Source organism: Crocodylus porosus, unplaced genomic scaffold (genome assembly GCF_001723895.1).
Source record: "Crocodylus porosus isolate Cpor-Errol unplaced genomic scaffold, CroPor_comp1, whole genome shotgun sequence".
Taxonomy (NCBI): Eukaryota; Metazoa; Chordata; order Crocodylia; family Crocodylidae; genus Crocodylus; species Crocodylus porosus.
This window is the reverse complement of record NW_017728923.1, coordinates 15451616-15474248: the sequence shown is the minus strand read 5'-3', so window position 1 is coordinate 15474248 and position 22633 is coordinate 15451616. Positions and strand designations below refer to the sequence as shown.

At 43.7% G+C, this 22633-nt stretch overlaps 1 protein-coding gene across 7 annotated transcripts in view; it reads right to left on the bottom strand.

Moving 5' to 3' along the window:
* CLEC16A (C-type lectin domain family 16 member A) overlaps nucleotides 1–22633 on the bottom strand; it is a 170178-nt gene that overhangs the window by 116519 nt on the left and 31026 nt on the right. For 6 of the 7 annotated variants that reach the window (XM_019540107.1, XM_019540112.1, XM_019540109.1 and 3 more), the window contains exons 10-11: nucleotides 14573–14801; nucleotides 6670–6799 (exon numbers count right to left, since the gene is read on the bottom strand). In XM_019540107.1, coding sequence (XP_019395652.1) covers nucleotides 6670–6799; nucleotides 14573–14801 — 359 coding nt within the window. The remainder of the gene's footprint in view (nucleotides 1–6669; nucleotides 6800–14572; nucleotides 14802–22633) is intronic. The other variant, XM_019540105.1, reaches the window with a different exon arrangement.

The window sequence follows — 22633 nt, the reverse complement described above, 5'->3', positions numbered from 1 at the left end:
AAGGTAAGATCTGCTCGTGACATGGCTGCCATTCAGAATCTTACTTTCTGCAAGCTTATCGCAGATAGACTCCTTGATGAAGTTTTTTAGGATTTTTCCTAGGATGGAAGTTAGGCTGATTGGCTTCTAGTTACCCAGGTCCTCCCTCCTGCCCTTCTTGTGGATGGGCACATTGGCTTTTGTCCAGTCCTCAGGGACTTCTCCAGAGTGCCACGAGTTGTGGAAGAGTTTCGCCAGGGGTTCTGAAATGAATTCGGCCAGCTCCTTCAGCACTCTCGGATGAAGATCATCCAGTCCCGCAAATGTAATAGTGAAATCCTTTAGCACCTATTCAGTTAAAGTCAGATGAAGGCAGTACTGCACCCATCCCCACACAAGACCCCCTCACAAAGGAATATAACACATAACAGAAGCTGTTACCAAGCGAACCAGCTTCACTGCACTCTTCCAGTCCTTAACACTAGTTAAATAATATCACTACCTGCACAGCACAGCCAAACGTTAAGTATTATCCCTTGTGTAATCATCTTTAACACATCTCTGCAAGCCATTCAGACAAACTAATTCACCAGTTACACTTCCCTAAACCCTTAACCTTCAGACATTCCCATGGGGTAATTTCCTACCCCAGACACATATTTTGTGCAGTAACTTAAAGTTAATCAATTCTATTTTTTTTTTCTTTTTAGGACACTGTCACTGGCACCGCAGTGTACAATATCCCCAAAGAACAGCCATCTTACATGAATGGTTTGCTCTCTGTGGATGAAAAACTGCCGAGGGTAACATGCAACCCCAGGTATGAATGCGTTTTTCCATATAACAACTTACCCATAGCCCATGTTAAGGCATTGGGGTAACTTGTTACCCCAATGCAATTGCTGTATAAACGACAGGCCTGTTTGGCCACTTTGAGTGGATGCATCTGAAAGGTCAGCATTCATTCACACCTCATTCATGTCCACTTCAGGTATCCATGATAACTAGTGGATGGTCATCCTCCACTCTGCTTTTGCAGAAAATATGGTAATCCCTTTTGCAGGCTGCAAGTTCATCAAAACACCCTGCCCTTTGCCACAAAAAACCCCCCAAACAAACCCTTTGCCACACCCAAATCCACCTCTGCTCTCCTTTTTGCCCTGCCTTTGCTGGAAGTGAAGACATGAAGCCCACCTCAACAGTAAGGGCTTGACATCCCCATGCCCATTTTACCTGCTCTCAGTAACCCCCTGCATGTGTGGTTTACAAACAGCATCCACCCACATTCGGTCTGCCTGCAAAGGGTAGATGTTGGTCTCTGGCTTCTTTGCCCAGGAGGAGAGGCAGGGCAGAATTGCTTCTGTCACAGCATAGGTGGACAGCCTTGTCTTTGATAGTTACTTATATGCATTCAGCAGTAATCAATTTTTTCTATTTTTTCTGCAGTCCAGGATGAGAAGGCAGCACATACTCAGTGCTGAAGCCTGTCTTGCACAGGTAACCGGGGATGACAGCGACACGTCCACTGATGAAATCTTATCCCAAGGCAGTGAGGATGCTGACTTTATTCCAGATATGGGAGACTGTTCAGAGCAAGAAGACCATGCATCTATGGAAGATGCATTCAGATCAGATGAGGAGGAGTTAGTGCCACAAGCAGAAGTGATACCAACACTTCCAGTGGGAAAGGGAAGAGGACCAGCCCAGGGCCACTGTGGCAGACCGAGGAGAGCTACAGCAGGACACGGAGCAGCACCACTGCCATCACCCCCAGAAAACACTTCAGATGATGACACCTTTACAGAAAGGAATGGCAGAGCGTGGGAAAAAATTCCACAGCTAATACATCATTGGAGATCAGCCAAGGACATAGTCCATGAAAGTGCTGGGCCAACAAGAGAAAGTAATAAAGACACAGTGGTGGAAACGTTCCACCTGTTTCTCACAAGATATCCTGACCTAAAAGAGAAACAAACAAAGAGGCAGAAAGAAGATTCAGGGAGTGGAATGACAGCCATCCTGAAAATGGAAAGGAGTGTGAAAAGCTGGATGAAACAGCTGAAACCATACATTGGCCTCCTACTGCTGAGTGGTCTATACCACGGTAGTCACAAGGCACTGGAGGAGTTGTGGGAGCAACGCACCAAATGTCCGTGCTTCCGTGCCACCATGAGTTTAAAATGATTCTGTCAAATTAACAGCTACCTGAGATTTGACAACAAACTGACAAGTGAGGAAAGGAGAGCTGTAGACAAGCTTGCTGCCTTCAGAGGTATTTGGACACAATTTATGGAGCAGCTCAGGAACTGGTATATTCCAGGAATACCCCTGATGGTTGATGAGCAACTCACTGTGTTCAGAGGTCGCTGTGTCCCTTCAGACCGTATAGGCCCAGCAAGCCTGCCAAATATGGCTTGAAAATTCGGTGATGCTGCGATGCAGCAGCATCAATCTCCTTGTATGGAGACATCTACCTGGGCAAGCAACCAGAAGCTCCATGCCAAGGTAACCTTGGTACCCAGGTCATTGAAAAATTGGTTCGTCCCTGGTACAAGACGGGAAGGAATATTGTGGGTGACGATTTCTTCACAAGTACTGACCTGGCAGAAGGACTGTTACAGCAGGAATTTACCTATATGGGTACGATTCAGAAAAACAAAACCGATATCCCAAACGAAATATAAGCAAATCGAAGAAGGGAAACTTTTTCATCCATTTTTGCTTTTGATGGGGAACTCACCCTAGTTTCCTATGTTTCAAAGAAGTCCAAAGTTGTTCTGTTGCTGTCAAACACACACCATGACCTGTCAGTGGGTGCAGAGCAAAGAAAGCCAGACAACATCCATGACTACAATAAAAACAAGGGTGGGGTGGATAACCTTGACCACTTAGTCTATATGACCACCTGCAGACTGAAAAATCAACGGGTGGCCAATGACACTTTTTCGATATGCAGAATGTGGCTGCCCATTGCCAGCCTCATCATTTGGCAAGGACACAATACAAACTGGAAGCAAAGATCACATTTAAGAAGATGGCACTTTTTCTTGCAGGAGCTTGGAGAACAGCTGATCGACAGACAAATAAAACAAAGAATGATGGATACACGTAATCTGTCTATGTCTGTCAAGAATAGTATGACTGCCCCAAATTACAAATTGCCACGATGCACTCAAGTAGAACCTTTTGCAAGCATGAGTGGACATTGTGTTTTTTGTCCAAGGACAGATGACCACAAAACACAGAAACGATGCAAAGATTGTAAGTGATTTGCTTGTGTGCACCACAGTACATCACTGCTGCTTTGTGAGGAATGCAATATTTAGTTAAAACAGTTAGGAAATGTTTTTGGAAGTAACTGTTAGTTTGAAAACAGCGTGAACTGCAGACTTAGCAAATTATTCATTCACATTTTGAAACTAAAAACAAGTTTTAGAGTTCTAGTTAAATAATATTTTGGGTTCAAATCATCATAAATACTCTTTTAAGCAATCTGCACGTTTAATAAATAGTTTTTGGTACATTTATACTGTTGTCACTGGTTCCATTTTGTTCATGTGGGTGGGGTAACAAGTTACCCCCTGCTACCCTGCAATTCCACATTGTTGGTCTCAACTTAGCCTATGAGAACAACAATGGTTATGGTTTTATGAGAATGGATGAGGGTTAAACAGGTTTTTGCAATTTCTTAAATTCCATTCAAAATGAGAAAATTATCTTGTCTACTCTGTGACAACAGAAGTGCCAGAGTAATTTGGTGCTACATTAAAGTGAGTGGACTGGCCTGGAATATGTAGAGCATCTTTTGCCTTAGGCACCAAACACACCATTTTCTGTGATTAACTAATACAACAAGAAATAGTGAAAAATGCTGTGCATACCTAAAAATCAAGCTACTGAAATCAGTTTTCCATACTACATTTTTACTCCAGGTTACGAGATAAACAAATCCAGCTGTATCAAGAAAGTCTTAAAAATATCTAAATATATATTAAAATAGAAGCTTTGAATTGTAAACATGAACACCTTTCACCAAGTTTCTCAAAGCACATTTTAGTACCATACTAAATAAGCTAACAGATGGTCAATAAAAGGTCATAATTTGGAAGAGAACTCAAACATCCCAGGTTCCATAATTAACAAAACTACTAGACAATAATAGGGCCATAATTATATTAAATACACTAGAGCCAGAGCTCGTTTGACCAAATCCCTCTACCATATGATCTTTGATTTTGCTTGAAGAGAAATTTGCAGGTTTTGATGACTTCAGCAACTACTAGTTGGTAAACCAGCTGATAAGCATGGGTCAAGAACAGCCATTGTGCCTATTCAAATTTATGCTGGAAGCCAAACAAGACAAAAGAGGGGCTAAAAGATGGCTTAAAAGCTTCCCTCCTCTGTCCATCTTTGCATCTGACAGCCTAGGAGGAACCAAGAACCTGGTACATGTATGGGAATGAATTTTGAGGATAGATGGACATGCATTTGAAGGACCCCAAATTACAGAGAACTTCAAAATGGCAGTGAAGGCATACAGTAAGTCTCCCAAAGATAGTGCACATAAGAGTGCTAGTTGGCTTTCTGCCCCACTCCCCTCCTCCCTTGTGGGAGTGAATACACAAGAAACACTGAAGGCTGCAGATGTTTCAGGAAGTGCTAAAAAAAAAAGGAAACGTTTCAAAGCTGTTGCTCTTTTTTCATGGGTCACTTCTGAAGCACTTTAGCTGTAAGCATCTGCATTTCAAAGGTACTTGGAGCCCTTCAAATAGCACATCTGTCCATGAGTTTTATGATCAGAATAGCTCTTCCCTATCTATCCATCTTTGTCTACTGTACAATAAAGTCCAAAATAATTCAATGTTTGCCATTTTGCTACGTAATATGAAGCAGGTATTGTGTTATCAAATCTGTTTCTCTGCTACACAGTATTTGTTCCCATGAACAACAATCAGTATGTGGTCTATTTCACAGCTCAGACAGGATTTGTAAATGTATGGAAATGTTATGCTGGTTCCAATTAGATTCAAGCTGATTTGTCTTTGTATTATATCAATGGATCTCATAAAAACAAGTTTATATATGAAAAATTTGATAGATCTAGTGTTTTCTAAAGCTGAATGTACTTTGGAAGTAATTAAAAAGTCAAATCTGCCAATAGCTACTGCACAATAACTTTATATATTCTTATTTTCCACCATTGTGTTGGACCTGCTAGGAGATCTAATCTTTGATTAGATGGTGGCAGTGATCAATTAGAGGATAATCAAAATATGTAAAAAACTTTTTAAAAAAATGTTGAGGAACACAGCAATATTTATGTAAGTTTTACGCTGTGGCTGAATTAAATTACTAACTGTCAAAGACACAGCACAGATTTTAATGGATTATTAACCTAGTAACTGAACAGTTTGTATTATCCAAAGATTTTATGTAGTATTTTAGTTTGCCAAGTCTAGGGATATTTCTGGCTAATGTGGTAGGATCTATTCCTGCTATAGGACATCAGGTTTTTTTGTACTGGTGACTTTTTTCGCCCTTAGATCACTATTTCCCTTCAGCTGTCTTGAAACGCAGATATATGCCAAGCATTAGAATAATCAATCATCTAGAGATTCTTCATTTTGAAGACTTAAAAAAAAAAAAAAAAAAAAAGGATGATGTTCCAGTCCAGCACCTAGGTACGGTTCTAGAGTGTACACCTGGAGCTATTTTTGATTGATTTCATGTCAAAAGTGAGAAACTAAAAACGTCTTGCTCATTAGCTGCTTATTTTTGCATCTCCATGATGTTAATGCAGACATGCTCTCTGTCTGGCCTCCAGTGAGATAGTAAAGTCCTTGGAGCTGGATGTTTTGTGGTTAAGTTTCTTTATGTGCAGTCAAACTTCAGTTTTTGCCAATTTCTCACCCAAATGTTTTACTATGCTAAAAGTCAACTCCAGAATGTATTAGCTTTACAGGGAAAAATTTGCAACACAAAACTTAAAGACCAAGCATTTGTGCCATTATTTGAAATAAGATTTCACACTCTCATCTGCTGAGCTTCCACAGAACAGGTGAGATTACTTTCCCCAAGTTCTATTCTATAAGGGTTTGCCATTGGAAATCCATAAAATTTGTACTCTTAGCTGACTTCCATCCTTTGAACTTTAATAGTAAGCACTCCCACTATGAAGCCAATAGACGTCCACTGCAATACAGCAGCACTATTTATTAGTACCTTGTGTTACAGCCAAATTGTGGCACTACAAAAGGTATGGGTATCTACTTCTATTGCTTCCTACCACCATTAAAATCTATGGGGGCACAAACTCAATGAACCCCAGAGACTGCCAGAGGTGCATTTCTGGAAGTGGGGAAACATTGTTCTTCAAGATCAATAGATGGGATGCAGGGTGATGTGCATATCACACAAAGCAGATTGGCTGAGCAGGAACATGCCCCAGGCACAGCTGATCCACTTCATTTGCCAAAGTCTGTTTTTACCCTAAGGAACACACTTTAGTCTGGGAAATGGATACATCAGCCCCTTAACACACATTTTCTTTTTGTTCACACACGAAAGTAGAAATAATCATAATCCAAGAATGTTTTTGATGAGCCATGTTGGAAAAATCCAAAACTGGACAGGAAAAAGAACTAAAGAGAAACAAAATAGGAACTGGGCCAAGTATTAGAGTTTTCATACCTGTTCCAACTGGTCATTTCACTTCCAGAGGCAGCTGCACTTTTTTCTTCATCTGTCGTGTTCTGCTCTGTCACAGCAGAAACAGACAATTCAGACATCTTGCATCTCTCCATGATTACCATTTCTATTTCTTAACAAGAGCGGAAAAAAAGAAAAAAGAAAAGGAAAAGTTTAGATGAAGACTTGAGTTTCAGTTTGTGACTGACAAAAACATGGATCAGAAGCAAGGAATACACTGCTCATCTATTAGATCTGTGAGGAACTAGAGGTATTCTAGTTTTCCCTGCTACAGCCACACAAATATCAAAAAACTGCCTGATGTTAGAATAATTTAGCCATCATAAGAAAAATCCACTTGTAAGTTCATAAACAGTATCTTTGGTCTAGTACATAAAAGCCATTACAAAACTATTTTAAAAAACTTGGATTTTATCATTTTGAAACTCAGCTTTGCCAAATATGTTCTCTAAGAGCAACCGAGGTAACTGAAAGTAAAACGGTTCACTCTATGCCCAAACCATAAGGAAAATGTTGATATATAATGCCTCACTAGGGAAGAAATGAGGAGGAAGGGAAACAATATGAAGAATTATACAATGCAAGAATGCTACAACAATGCAAAGAAACCAGGTTTAAGAATGAATGTTAAAAATCGCAGGAAAGTAGGGCAGGAAGGAACCTCGCAAGGTCATCTAGTCCATCCCTGTGCTCAAGAGAAGATCATCCCCGATTCAGCTATTCCATCCAAGTGTCTGTCCCACATGCTCTTGAAAATTTCCAGGAATGGAGTTTCCACAACCTCACTAGGTTCCAATACTTGAACACTCAGCTAGTAAAAAGGTTCTCCCTAACCTCCAATTTAAATTCTCCCTGCTGTAGCTTGAGCCCATGGCCACAGAGGAAAGCTCATTTCCATCTTCTCTATAATCACCTTTCAGATATTTAAAGACTCTTAACAAATCCCCCCGCAGTTTTCTTGTCTCCAGATTAAAGAACCCTAGCTCTTTCAGGCTTCCCTCGCAAGTTATGCTTCCCAGCTCTCTAGTAATTTCTGTTGCTCTCTGCTAGACTCTTTCCAATCTGTCCGCATGTATGGCTCAGTGTGGGGATGAAAACTGGACAAGTATTCCAAGTTCAGCATCACCAGTGTCAAACAGAGAAGAAAAATTACTTCCCTGGACCTGCAAAAAACTCCAGTTAATACAGCCCAGTATACTATCGGGGTGTGCGTACACGTACGTAACAGGAGCCAACTGTTGGCTCATACTCATCTTATGGTCTACTGCAAGGCTCCACATGGGTTGAGAAATTTGTCGGAGGTGGAGCAGTGGCCACCCTCCCCACCTGCTGCCACATTTCCATACCCCCTCTGCCAACACAGCCAGGTCATAACCCCTTCTTTCCACACTGCCAGGTTGGGGCCAGGTCATGTTTCCTTTTCCCCTGCCCAGTTGAATTGGGACCAGGCCATACCCCCTTCCTCCACATGGGGCTGAACTGGGCCAGGCTGCCACAAGTTCCCCTGTATGCAGCCAGATGGGGCCTCGTCACACCTGCCCTGGGCACTGGAACAGGGCCACTGACACATCCAGCCTGTGGACAGCCTGGACACTGCCCAACTGGTCCACCAAGGAGCACCACTGATCTACTGTAAGCCCTAGGTACTTCTCTACAGTACTACAACATAGCCAGTCATTCCCCGGGCTGTATTTGGGCATGCAATTTTTCTATCCCAAATGAAGGACTTTAAACTTGTCCTTGATGAATCTAATCTGATTGACTGCAGACCATTTCTTTACTCTATTCAAGTCATTCTAGATCCTAGTCCTCCCCCTCCAAAGTGTCTGCAACTCCACCCCGCTTGAAATCATGCATAAATTTGCTAAGCATACATTTAACTCCATTGTCCAAATCTATTAATAAAGATGTTAATACCACCAGACCCCAGATAGATCCTTGTTAGCCAATGGCTTTGAAGTTACGTCAGCCAATTCTTTCCATATATGAGGGTATATCCCATTTGGCTGTGCCAACCTGAAAGCATCTAGCTTGTCCATATAATCTCTAACCTGTTCTTCCACTACTCTAGGCTATTTGTCTCCTGCATCCTTGCTGCCAACTGCACTCAGCATCTGGTAGCTGATTCTATTCATGAAAACTGAATTAAAGCAGGCATTAAATACTTGGGCCCTCTCTGTATCATTAGCATTTGCATTAATTAAATTTCAAAGTCCACAAAATAAGTTGCTAATGTAAGTAATCATTTCCTCTACAGTGCTGAGGAAATAAAAAAAAAAGAGAGAGCCCTTTAACAAAATGCTAAGTGTGAGTTAAAATAGGATGTTTTTCCCCCCAAACCACTATCCTTAAATCTATCTGTGCATAAAAGACATTAATATGATGAAAAGCAAACTTTTTACCTGAAAATTTATGCTCTAAGGACCAGCTAGTGAACTTAGACCAAGTTTTTGATTGTAGGTCAAAAGTGCAGATTTGGATCACCTGAAGCTAGCTGAGTCACAAAATTGTTTCAGCTTAATACTAAAATTAAGCATTTCATCTCTTAAAAAGGAAGAAGGCTTTGTTTCAAAATTTACCAAAAAGATTAAACATACAAAACCAAAACACTGTGCCACACAAAATGAAACCTTTAACCAGCAAACTGAAGAAGCTAGCAATTTCCACTGCTTCTCCAGTTAGCCTGTCTACATATCTGCACAGAACTGATCTTCTGGCAGCTGGGTCAAGTGGTACTGACTTTACAGGTATGCAGAAGTTAGAGAAGCCCTGTGTGAACTGGTCAATCTACACAGTCCTATCCCCCTTGCCCATGCAAACACTGTAAAGCTGCATCACTGGGTGTGATTTAATCAAGTTGCTACTGATCCACTGTACAGTATGCCATATGCCATGCATCTATTCTAGCCATCTTGAGATCCAGAGTAATTACTGTTTTCTGGCCACAGCTGATACATTACAACAAAGCAGAATTTTGATTAACAGAAGTCTTTGAAAGGGAAAATGAGTCCTAACAGTTTTCAAGCACTGCATATTTTCTGGATATATAGTTGCCTGAAAATAACTAACTAACAAGTTGCCCATCAAGAATGAGGGGCAGAGGGCAGGGTATGGATGAGAACAGAGCCCTGTGTCTGCCACATTCCCACCGTTGGGGCCTGTTACGCGCCCCGCAAAGCCTGGTACCCAGGGCTGCTACTTCCCTCCCCCCTGCTGCTGCTTGCAGTCCGGGGCCCACTCCACCCACCACCTCCAAGGAGTTGGGGTGGGGGAGGAGCAGGCCTGGGCCCAATGTTTCAGATAAGCAGTCAGAGTGCAAATAAAGTGTTACAGACAGACAGACTAAGGCTCTTATAGTATTAAAATATTTTACATGCTTTGTACCACGAAAACCCTGCAGCATCCCAAGAGTGCCATAAGACAAGGATCAGTAATACAAGCCCTGAGGCTGAATGCAGCCCACAGAGAGAGGGGGCTTCACTGATGTTCCAGCAGCAAGAGGCTTTACCCACACCAGCACTGGGCAGTGGGAGTAAGGAGGCAGCGGGAGGAGTGACATCAGAGCTCCTGCCCACCTCAGACACCAGCTGGGTTGTTCTAACTCATGGCTTTGAGAAGTTGGCAACCACCATCATGAAATACAATTCAGCAAGTGCTCCTAGTAAAACAAACAAAATCAGGTTCTCTTTTTGATGCTGTCAAGTTAAATCTTCGTTTAAATCAAATCTTTGCCATGTTCCTGGATACTAACAAGATCTCAGCAATCAAACCCACAGCTTGACCTGCTACCATTCCCTGGTTGTAAGAACTGATTCTGCCAAAGCTAAATACTCTTGGCTCTATGACACAGAAATCTGATACTCTGTTTTCAGCCCAAAGATAACATCTACCCAGACTATTCATGTTCCTTCTTTTTCTTCAGAAAAGAACAAAGATGCATTTTGGTCAACTCTACATTTTCTAATACAAATGAATATTAACCTATTATCAAAGCCTGGAACTTTGTTTCATAATCAAATACAAACATTTCCCTGGAATATTAATCGTTTGAAAGTTATGAGTGAATAATTGTTAGCCCAGGGGAGGGAGGGGAAGGGGAAGAGGAAAAAGAAGGAAGTGAATTTTTTTAATCTATTTTTATCTGAGCCACATTTTAGGGAGGACAAACTCTGCGGCATATTCCTCTTTTGTTCTTGTTTGTTTTAAAACAGTGGCAGCTGTGGAAAACTTGATAAAGACAGAAGGTTAAACAATAGTTGCAGGAGATTCCAAATGTTAAACCAATCAGTGTGCAGGTCAAAATGATTCTACACAATTTACATTAGCGGTATGCAACATAAGCCAATTGAGGAAATGTTATTCCTGGGAAGTATACATGAAAAGGTCGTGCACGGTCACAAAGAATAGACCATTTTCTATCACTGAGAGTCAGCCAATATAAATACAATAGCTTTGTTTCACATATTTCCCAATTTGGTTGATGCAAATGAATTCAGGTGCAGTATCTGGCACCAATTAATTCTTGTAACTTTAGTTTGTTCACCAAAGCACAAGGAGTCACTGACTATGTGGTATGATCAAGGCTTCTTGCTCCCTGGACTAATTTGGTTTAACATAAAAAACTTAGTTTTAAATAACCAAAAAAACAGATACCATTTTAATACATGTCTTGCCAAGTTAAGTTACTCCAAAGAGGAAGTAAGAATTACAAATATACTTGCTCTGCTTGGGACCTTAATTGTATACCTATTTTGATCAAATACCAGTATATTGATTGTGTGCTGTATAGAATTGTTTAAGCAAGACGGAGATGAAAGATCTTGGAAGCTTTTGTCAAACACATCAAAATGGAAGCATGGTACAAGAGGGTTGTTAAAGTAAGCAGAGCTATATTTTGTTTTGGGATATACCAAGGGTGGGCAGAATATGGCCCATGGGCCAGATCTGGCCTCCCAGGCCCCTAAAAAATTTAGATAATTAATATTTATCTGCCCCTGGCTGCCTGTCAAAGATGACAGGAGCCAACAACGGTAGGACACAGTAGAAGCCACAGCAGGACCCTACAAAAGCAAGGCCTGCCTAGCCCCACCCCCCCGAGCCAGAAGCCCCTGACTAGCAGAGGCTTTTGGCCTGAGACTACGGGGCTGTTCCCGTCTCCCTGCGCCAAAGCGGAAAATTCAGGTAAGAAAAAGGAAGCAAGGGAAGACCACAGGCGATCACCCGAGTCCTCAGGGCTAGGCCAGCTCCTGCTAAGTCTTGCTGTCGTGGCCATGCAGCCAGGAACCGCGTGGTTCTGGACCTGCCAGCAGGCAAGCAGCAAAGTAGTGAAAGTGGCAGCAGGGGCTGGGGGGAGTGGAAACAAACCGATGTGTGGAAGTGCTGGGCCAGCACCGGCAGGGCCCTAAGTGGGGCGGCAGGAGCACAGGGTGCAGGGTGGCAGTGGACTATGGAGCTGGGCTGGGCTGTGCCAGAAGGGAGAGGGGAATCTGGCCAGGCTCCACAGAGCCCCTGTTGGCTGGGATCCTGTGCTCCTGTCACTCTACTCTGGGCCCCACCGGTGCAGGCTCTGTGTTCCCATCTGGTTACCACTGGCTCTTGCGTACCTGCTCACTCCAGGTGTCTCCATCTCAGCCCTGTGGTACAGGCAGGGACCAGTGTGCATAGCCCCGACCACATGTGCCCCGTGCTAGCTCATCTGGGCTGAGCAGCAGCAGTGCAGGACAAACTGCTGCTCAGCATGGAGGGAAAGCGGCCCCTCCCACTCTCTGGCACTTCCTGGTGTAGCTGCTTGGAGCCCATTCAGAGCTGTCCTGTGTCTCCATTGCATCACCACCACCTCTGGGTTGCCCCATGGGGCAGCAGTGGCAGTGCAGAGCAGACACAGGACAGTCCCACATGGGGTCCGAGCAGCTGCACCAGGAAGTGCCAGCAGTGGGAGGGGGAGGGGCTGCTTTTCCCTGGCGCTGAGCAGCAGTTTGTCCCATAGTGCTGCTGCTGCTGCTGAGCCAGGGCCCCATGCTGGCTCTGGGCTTGCCCATCGGGGCTGAGCAGGAGCAGGAACAGGACAGAAACTGCTGCTTGGCACAGGGGAAAAGCGGCCCCTCTGCTGGCGGGCAGTTTTTGCTGCGGCCACCCGGAGCCTGTGCTGTGCTAGGCTGCGATGCGGCTCCTTCAGCTTCATCTCTGGGCTGCCCGCTGCAGCACCGGTGACAGCATGAAGCAGTTGCAGGGCAGCTCACAGGTGGTGGTGAAGAAGCCAGATCGCAGCCTAGCACAACGCGGGCTCTGGGAGGCCACAGCAAAAGTTGCCCAGAGAAAGGGAGAGGCCACTTTCCCCGCCACACTGAACAGCAGTTTCTGCCCAGCTGCTGCTCAGCCCTTACAGGTGAGCCTGGAGTTGATGCGGGGTGTGCAGAGTCGCAGCTGCACACTCTGGCCCCTGCCACTACTGCTGCATGTGGCTGGACAGCGCAGAGCCAGTGCAGGGCATGCTGGGGCTGTGTGCTGTTGGCAGTGGTAGGGAGGCACTGCAGAGTGCTTGGACTATGGGCTGTTGCAGGGCGGGTGTTGACTGGCTCGGGGCGGGCACGTGCAGAGGGGGGCTCCCATACACACCCCACATACCCTCAAACCCTTCCCGCAAAACCCACAGCCACACCCTCCCCCAAACGCACACCCCACAAATACTGTACACACACACCCCCACCCACACTCCCCACACCTACCCACCCATACCCCACCCCGATATCCCTGCACACCCCATACACTATTACACGAGTAAGACTACATTTAGAGCTATTATGCAATCACTTCTACATATACAACACAAATGCACACAAATAAAGGACAAAAATATATATTTTAATTAAATTAAAATATATTATGGGTGTTTGATTTTTAGTCAGATATTGTTTGTTTTTCCCCATTTTAAGATGGCAAACCCTCCTCCCCAAAGGAGTACTTACAGGGGCAAGGGGAGGGACTTCTGGTGGTAAAGGTCAGAGGTTAGGGGTGGGACTTCCGGTCCCAAGATGGTGACCAGGGTGCGGGGCACCTGTCAAGAGTGCTGCATGGCTAGCTCTGCCCCAACAGCTTGCCAAAACTCAGTAAAAGGCCCTCTGACCAAAATAGTGGCCTGCCCAGGATATACCCTTTTTTATATACTGCTGTCATCCCTCTCGTTATGCTTCAAGTGAACTTTACTCTTAGGGTATGGATAAGCAATCAAATTATAGCAGGTTAAAAAGTGACATGAGTATAGCAACTCCAACCTGTTTTAGGCCTGAAAATGTATGACTTCATTACTACCTTAAAAGATTAAAGCAATTATAGCATGTCCTCCAGATCCATTCAGAGCTGGTAAAAAAAATCAACTTAATATAAAAATTTCAACAGTTTCTTGAACTGTTGTAATGAAAATAAATCAACTGAGTAAGTTAAAAAGTTTAGAAGCATTTTTTACATTAATTTTCAAAATAAACATCACATATGCCAAATGGCAAGGTTTGGTAGAAAGGTTAATCACTATCAAACAACAAGTGTAAAGGATTTATTTGGTGGAGGTTACCACCAACAATAAAACAATAAGGATTTATTAATATAAAGCTAGCTATAAAGCCATACTTTTGGTTAACGCTGGATGCAACAAGGAAAGAATACAATGCAAGCCACTGCGTTTGCCACTCAATTAAAAAGAACGCTGAAAAAACTTTTCTATTTATTCAGACATCTGCCTAAACAGTAATATGAGGTACAGGTGGTCCCAGTATTACAAGTGAACAAAAGCATACTAGATCCACAATCAAGCTCAAGTGAAAACAGCAATAATATACTAGCAACTAAGATACATAAAGCATGTATTGGGTTTAGTCATCTGTGCACTCACCTTCATTTTCCCCACTTGTCTTCATGCCTTTTGAACTACCTTCTGTACCCTTAGTCTTATCTGGGTCATCTTGGGTATCCTCAGGTCCTCTCTCCTCTTCCTCTTCTTCACCAACATTTTTATAGTTGGGTCTCTTTTGCAACTTCTTCTTACCCTTCTGCTTGTTAATTTCAAGAGATCTTTCAAGTGTCTCTGTAGGTTTTATGAAGCATCTGATGCTTGACTTAGCCTATAAAATTTTAAATAAGATTTAAATTTGGCTTTACTACTCATATTATTTACTACTCATATTTTCTACTCATATTATTCCTAAGTTGATGAAGAATCTTCAGTTCACAGAAAAAGTTACAGAATTTTTTTTATGCTCCCTGTGCCTGAAGAAGTGTGTTTGTACCCGAAAGCTTGCAAAGAAGAATTTTTCCAACTACTTTAGTTGGTCTAATAAAAGATATCAGATTTACCCACAGAATCTTGTCTGCTTATGTCCTCAGACCAACACTACTATAACCAACACCCCTGAAATAATTTTTTAGAGCATTTCATTCAAAAACATTTCAAAAAATAAATCTTAAGTCTCTAATTCTGGGCCATCTACAGAATAAAGTAGCCTTAAAAATTTAAAAACAATTATTGTGGGGCAACATGAAATTCAGATCCACCTACTTCAAAATGTTAAGCCAGTAAACAACGAAAAAATGATCTGATAAATGTAAGTCATGCAGGCTCCTTTTAACCGGCATGTGATGTTAAACTAAAGCAAGATTTACAGGCACTACAAGCTATACCACCTGCTACTTGCATTATACTATGGAGGTAGCTTGAAAAATAGAACTCATTAAAAGCCCTGTTATACAAGCATCAAAATGAAAAATAATAAAAAGAGAAAGGTCTTGAAGGCAACCCATTAATATGAAAATGAAGTGTTAAAAACTGCTTACAAAACATTTACATGTGAACTTAAGGACAATTAGAGCACCGCCAGACATCTAACTTTTTTCGAAACTAAAAACAAGAAAGCCTCAAAGTATGCATAACTGGAATTTGTTTTCATATCAAAGTCAGTTAACCAATCAGCTAGTTTCATTTACAAGATGATTTAAAGTTAAGATACACCTCTATTCTTTGTGGTTCCATCAAAAACCTGTCTTACAGATAAAAATTTAAAAAGTGCTAGGGGCAAAAGTGTGCTCTCCTGTTCAGTGAAAATTGACATTTCACAGGAACTTAACAGATCATAATGATAAAAAGCAATGCTTGCTTACTAATGAAGCAAAGAGATTACATTCAAGATGTTTGAGATTATCACACTTCCTCTCTGATTATATTCTGCATACAATAAAGCCCAAAAGAAGAAAATAAGTGCCTGCGTTTTGAGTGGAAATAATTACAGATCTGTTGGATACACTGACTGCATGTTTTAATGACACCGTAATACCAGATAGTGTTTAATTCCTACTCAAAATGAAGTATTCTTTACTACACTTTAGATGATAAATCCACATCATTCAAGGAAAGCACAGCCAAACAATAAGCAACAACATTATTTTCTTTGCCCAGTTATTTACTACATATATCATACACTGGTGTCATCAGGAAGGCTTCAGCTTCCATGACCACAGTCCACTCTTCAGTGAGAGAAGCAGCGAGCTGCTGGGAAGGGACAGCCTCCACCACTCTTCGCTGGGGAGGAGGCTCTTCTCAGCCAGACTGGCTGACCTGCTCCTCTGGGCTTTAAACTGAGCCCGCCAGGGGATGGAGGGACTACTGCCACTACTAGCCTGCTGAGCAACTCTTGCAAAGCTAGCAGGTAAAGGCACTTAAAGAAGCCCACCCCTGCCCAAGTCCTGGAACAAGTGGCGGGCAAGGCAAGAGCCTGTAGAGGAACACTGGCCTGCCTGTACACAAATGCCAGGAGCTTGGGAAATAAACAGGAGGAACTTGTCCTCCTGCTAAACGCAAATAACTGTGATGTCATAGGGATAAGAGACCTGGTAGGACTCCACCCATGACTGGGCCACAGATATAGATGGCTATACCCTGTACAGAAGAGATCGAGTGAACAAAAGGGTTGGGGGTGTAGCTCTCCATGTCAAGGAAAGCTACATGTCCCTGCAAGTAGACATTGGCACCCATGGTGGACAGCTGGAGACCCTCTGGGTTAAAATCTGTGGGGAACACAGTATAGGGGACACAATGGTGGGAGTCAATTACAGACCTCCTACCCAGGATCAAGAGCTTGACCAGGAGTTTGCCAGGGAATTGGCTGAAGCTACGCGCTCCCGGTACATGGTTGTCATGGGAGACTTCAACTACCCTGACATGTCGTGGGTAGAGCGCTCAGCCAAAATCAGAGCAGTTGCAAAGCTCTCTCATGTGTGGATGAGCTCTACTTGACGCAATAAGTCAATGGGCCAATGAGAGGTAAAGCGCTGCTTGACCTGGTACTGGCTACAGGGGACAACCTAATCAAGCGACCTAACGATCGAAGGGAAGCTGGGTGACTGTGATCATAAGCTGATCACCTTCACCATCAACTGTAAAGCTGGCAAGTTAGTCAGCAATACAGAAATCCTCGACTTCAGGGAAGCTGACTTTATCAAGCTCAGGAGGTTTGTAGGTGAGGCCTTAAGGGAATTCAGGAAGAGTGGTTGCTCCTTAAGGGAGCAATCCTGGATTCACCAACTATGTCTATTCTGTCTCAGAAGAAAGGCAGCAAAAGGGCATAGCAGCCATCTTGGCTTTGCAGGGAACTAGCAGACCTCCTGCATCTAAAAAGAAAGACCTACAAAGGATGGAGGATGGGATCCACCTCCAAGGAGGTATATGCACTGGTCCAGATCTGCAGGGAACGAACAAGGAAAGCCAAGGCAGCAACTGAACTTCAACTAGCTACAAGTATCAAGAACAATAAAAAGTCCTTTTTTTTTTTTTTTTTTTTAGATATGTGGGGAGCCAGAGGAAAAGCAAGGGCCCTTGCTAAACCAGATGAGACAACTGACAACTGATGCCCAGGAAAAAGCCAACTTGCTAAATGGGTATTTTGCATCTTTTTTTTTTTTAAACCAGTCCCAAGGGGTGCCCCTGCCCATTACAGGACTGGAATACCTGGTGAGGATGATTCCTTACTCTCTAACAATACTGACCTCATGAAAGAACACCTAGAGAGGCTGGACACCTGCAAGTCAGCCGGCTCTGACAGCTTACACTCCAGAGTACTGAAGGGCAGGCAAGCATCATAGCTCAACCCCTGCTATGGATCTTCGAGAACTCCCGGTGCTCTGGTGAAGTGTCCGAAGACTGGAAGGTCAATGTGGTGCCTATCTTCAAAAACGGAGGAAAGTGGATCCGGCAAACTACAGGCCCATTAGCCTGACCTCTATTCTGGGGTAAATCTTAGAAAAGATTATCAAAGAGGCCATTCTTAACCAACTGCCTGATGGCAGCATCCTGAGCGATAGCCAGCATGGGTTTGCCACGAGTAGGTGTTGCTTAACCAGTCTTATCTCCTTTTACAACCAGGTGACCTAACACCTGGACAAGGGACAGATGATTTATGTCGTATATCTGGACTTTAAAAAAGCCTTCGATCTGGTATCCCACGATCACCTCTTGGCAAAACTGGCTAACTGCGGCCTCAACCTCACCACAATTTGCTGGCAGGGGAATTGGCTCCATGGTCGGACCAAGAGGGTGGTGGTTGACGAAAGTCAATCGTCATGGTGCCCTGTGACCAGTGGGGACCCTCAAGGCTCTGACCTTGGGCCAACACTATTCAACACCTTCATTAATAATGTGGACATTGGTATCAGAAGCAGACTGGCCAAGTTTGCCGACGACACCAAATTCTGGGGTAAAAAGGCCACACCAGAAGACAGGAGGGCGATCCAGGCTGACCTTGACAGGCTCAGAAAATGGGCAGATGAGAACCTGATGGTGTTCAACACTTAAAAATGCAAAGTTCTCCACTTTGGGAACAAAAACCCGCAGCATGCTTATAGGCTTGGCAGTGCTATGCTGGCTAGCACTATGGATGAAAAGGACTTGGGAGTCATGCGAGATGCTGTGGCTAGTAAAGCGAGCAAAACGCTGGCTTGCATCCACAGATGCTTCTCAAGCAAATCCTGGGATGTCATTCTCCTGCTGTACTAGGCCTTGCTGAGGCCGCAGCTGGAGTACTGCCTTCAGTTTTGAGCTCCACAATTCAAAAAGGATGTGGAGAAGCTTGAGAGAGTCCAGAGAAGAGCCACGCACACGATCAGAGGTCAGGAAAACAGACCTTATGAGGAGAGGCTGAGAGCTATGGGACTCTTCAGCCTGGAAGTCAAAGGCTCAGGGGGCAATCTGGTGGCTGCCTATAAGTTTAATCAGGGGTGCTCAACAGGATCTGGGGGAACAGTCATAAACTCCTCCATGATCGTTTCAGGCTGGATATAAAGAGGAACTTCTTTACAGTTCAATCCCCCAATGACTAGACTGCTGCTGGAGGTGGTTCAAGTACCTACATTGAACACCTTCAAGACACATTTGGATGTTTATCTTGCTGGGATTCTATGACCCCAGCTGACGTCCTGCCCTTGGGGCAGGGGGCTGGACTCAATCTTCCGAGGTCTCTTCCAGCCATAATGTCTATGAACTCTATTAAATCATTTCTTCTAAGGCCCTGGAGTTTCTGCCTCATTACCAACATTTTTTCTATCCATTTTTTCTGCCCACTAGCCCCTTGTTAGTTTCACAGGCCAATTTTACTGATTTTTTCTATTTCTATTTAGAGAGGTTGTTTTCTATGAAAGCTGTTCATAGATGTTATGCAAAAGAGCAGAAAAAATATGGCCCAATAGTTTTTCTTCGCTTAAAAAGCTCCTGGACATAAAAACAAAGAACAGAAGATGACAATGTTTTAAATAACATATTTACTCAAATCCAAGACAAGGTCCCTTCCCATTCAGCAGAGGGTGGGGGAAGAAGCTCCTCATCTGGGATTTGAGTATGAAGTGGGGGGAGGCAGCTGCTGTGGCTCTGACTCTAGCCCCTGACCATCTCTCTTTCCCCTGTTACCTGTCCTCTGCAACCTCTGCCTCTTCCTTCCCCTGCCCTTACTGTCCGATAGCTCCAGCTCTGGCTCCATTCACTCCCTAGGCAGACACATGGACTTTCTGTCCCCTTCCCAGCCAACTGGAAGCAACACAGCTCTCTGGCCCCAGGAAGCTGCTTCCTGGCTGGGTAAATCTGCCATATACAGAGTCTAATTATTAAGGGGGAGTCTTCTTAAATTCAGTCATCTTGGATTCACATAAATACAGTATGTGCAACTGTAACTCAGTAAGTAAAAACTTGCTGAGAGCTGGTATACCTTCACAGCTTCCAGATACAATAACTAGGCACTTAAAATAGTTGCTATATTTTAGGGTATATGTAGTAGCAGTATTAAACATTCATCAAGTAATAACCATTTGAGTTAGCAGATACTGATCCATCAGTGCTGAAAGGTACGAACCTTTTTTAACCTCATCTTGTCAACAGACTACAGCCAGGAAATGAAGGCCAGTGTTACCAGGACACTTGGTTCTCACATTTATTATACAACACACACAACTAGTATTTTATTATCTGATTAAGTAAACTACATACCACCTCTAAATACATCATACAAATTTATGAAGTTCCTGAATATTCTAAATCACCGAGTTTAAACAATCAACTTATCAGCACATTAACTCACAATACAGTATAGAAAGAGAAATTTAGAAATATCAGAATGGCCACAGTCTTAGGTAAGAAACACATTCTAGACTATTAAAAATTGAACTAGCTGAAGTCACAATAAGCTGCGTCTGTAGCTGAGAAAACTGCTTTTAAAATCAAATTAAAAATGCAATGATCTCATAGACACTTTGCAAGTAGGGGAGCTGTTTAATTGAAAAAGGACTTCTGTTTGAACATGAATCTTGTTGTTTTCAACAGTGGTAACGGTGGGGCTTCAGACAGTTTTGTTTAGTTAAATGCCACACATACTAAGGGAGTACACTCACATAACACTGGCCCAGTTAACAGTAAACTAGTTCAAAAGATTACCTAATTTTCCAGGTAGCTAGGCAGCTTTAAAATGGCTTAACAGGCTTGTACATCTGTCTGCTCCAGGTTTAAACTGCATTTAAACTGGAATAAGTGTTACATGTCCATATACTAAGGGTGTAGATATATAAACCTTCAAAGAGCTTTCAATACACAGACGTTTTGAAAGGGCAGCAGCTGGTATGTTCCTACTGTTATGTGTCCTCACAAGGCCACACAAACTTTGATAAACCTGGATGAAGTGTCAAAGTTGAAATAGCTTTTATATACCTGAATGATCACATAACAGTTAGAATGCACCAGCTGCCCTTTTGAAATGGCTCCAAACATTCATGTGTGCATCTACCCCCTGAGATGCACAAAGTGTAGACACAGACTGCATATGTTTTCTAGCATAGGCATTTTTTCACAAACAATGAAGGCAAACCATAATTACTCAAATCCAAGATGGGATTCCCTGCCCAGTAAGTATGGGCTAAAACAAACAAACAAACAAACAAACAACACCTACCTTGTTTTAGATTCAAGTACTGGCCCTGGGGAAGCAGCAGCAACTTAGGTCCAGCTCTGGCCCCAGGCTCAAGGCTGAAGCTGGAATTGAGCTGCCACCTTCCCTGGGCTGGGATAACTCATGACTCATGAGAAGGGATCTGGGTTTTCCAACTGCTGCAGAAAAATGCAGTGTTTCACCTTTAAAAGAGAAAAATGCAGGAAGCCACAGGTTTCCCCTTGCAGGCTGGCATAGTTTCACCTGCAAAGGGCTACTTGGGACTGGGAGAAGTGGGATGCAGGGGGTGCCACATGCATGTGTGCATGGTGTACACATGCACATGGCCAGCAATACAGCCAGGAAGCAGTAAAGAGCAGCTCCCCCAGCTGCCTGCAGATAAGTCTGGAGGGGGGAGTGGGGGGCACATATGCAATGCGGGGCAGGGGGGAGCAGCCATGATAAGAAAAGGGGTAGGGCAGGATTGGCAGTTGGGGTTAGGGGTGCTGCCAACACTGGATGGTGCCCAGGGCCTGGGCAGGAACACATTGCCATGGGGCCCAAACAGGGAGTGGGACAGAGCCATAGGCAGTTTGTCTGATGGGGGGAAGAAGGGGGCAGGGGGAAAGACAGCAGTTCCTCACCGCTGCATGCACTCCTGGGGAGGGCTTGGGGAGCAGAGGTGACACACTAAGGGACACTGAGGGGGACACATGCCCTTCAGATTTGTGCACTCACAGTGGGGGCACAGGGCTGCAGTCTGACCACCTCTGCAGCCCAGGAGGGACCCAGCACAGGACGACAGAACTGGCCAGGGAGGCTTGGTGCTGCCACTGCAGCAGCCAGGGCTCAGGTGTTGCTAGACAGCTGTAGCAGCACCTGCGGAGCAGAAAGCAGGCAGTATGAAGCACCAGATCCCACAGCCCTGGCAGCTAGGGCCTCTTTTGGCATGTTTGGGGAGGTAATAGGGGGTTACAGGTCAGGAGTGAGGGACACCAGCAGGGCCAGGAAGCTGAGTTTCATGAGCAAGCAGGCCAGGAATGAGGGGTACCAGCCAGACCAGGGGCTCAGAGTTAGGAATGAGGGGCAATGGCATGGGCGGGACACGGGCATAGCAGGGCTGCTCAGTGCCACGAAGTTGTAGGCGGGGGGACTGGACAGACAGTCACAGCTGGACCTGCATCCTACCAAGTAAAAGGGGCAGGGGAAGCTCTGATTTTCCATGACTGAAAAAACAAACAAAAGTCAAAAACACCAAAATATACAGCTTTTTAGAATTTATTTTAATGATTGAGAAACTAATAGGCTTCAAAATTGCTTTAAAATTTTTAATATAATCAATAAAACTGATATACACAGACACAGTTTCATTTTAATTATGGAAAAACATGGACTCTGGGCGTTTTAATCACAATTCTGGATTTTTATTAGAAAATTTGTCGATGTCATCTTCTTGGACTTCCAGAAGGCCTTCGACACAGTGTCCCACCCAATTCTGGTGG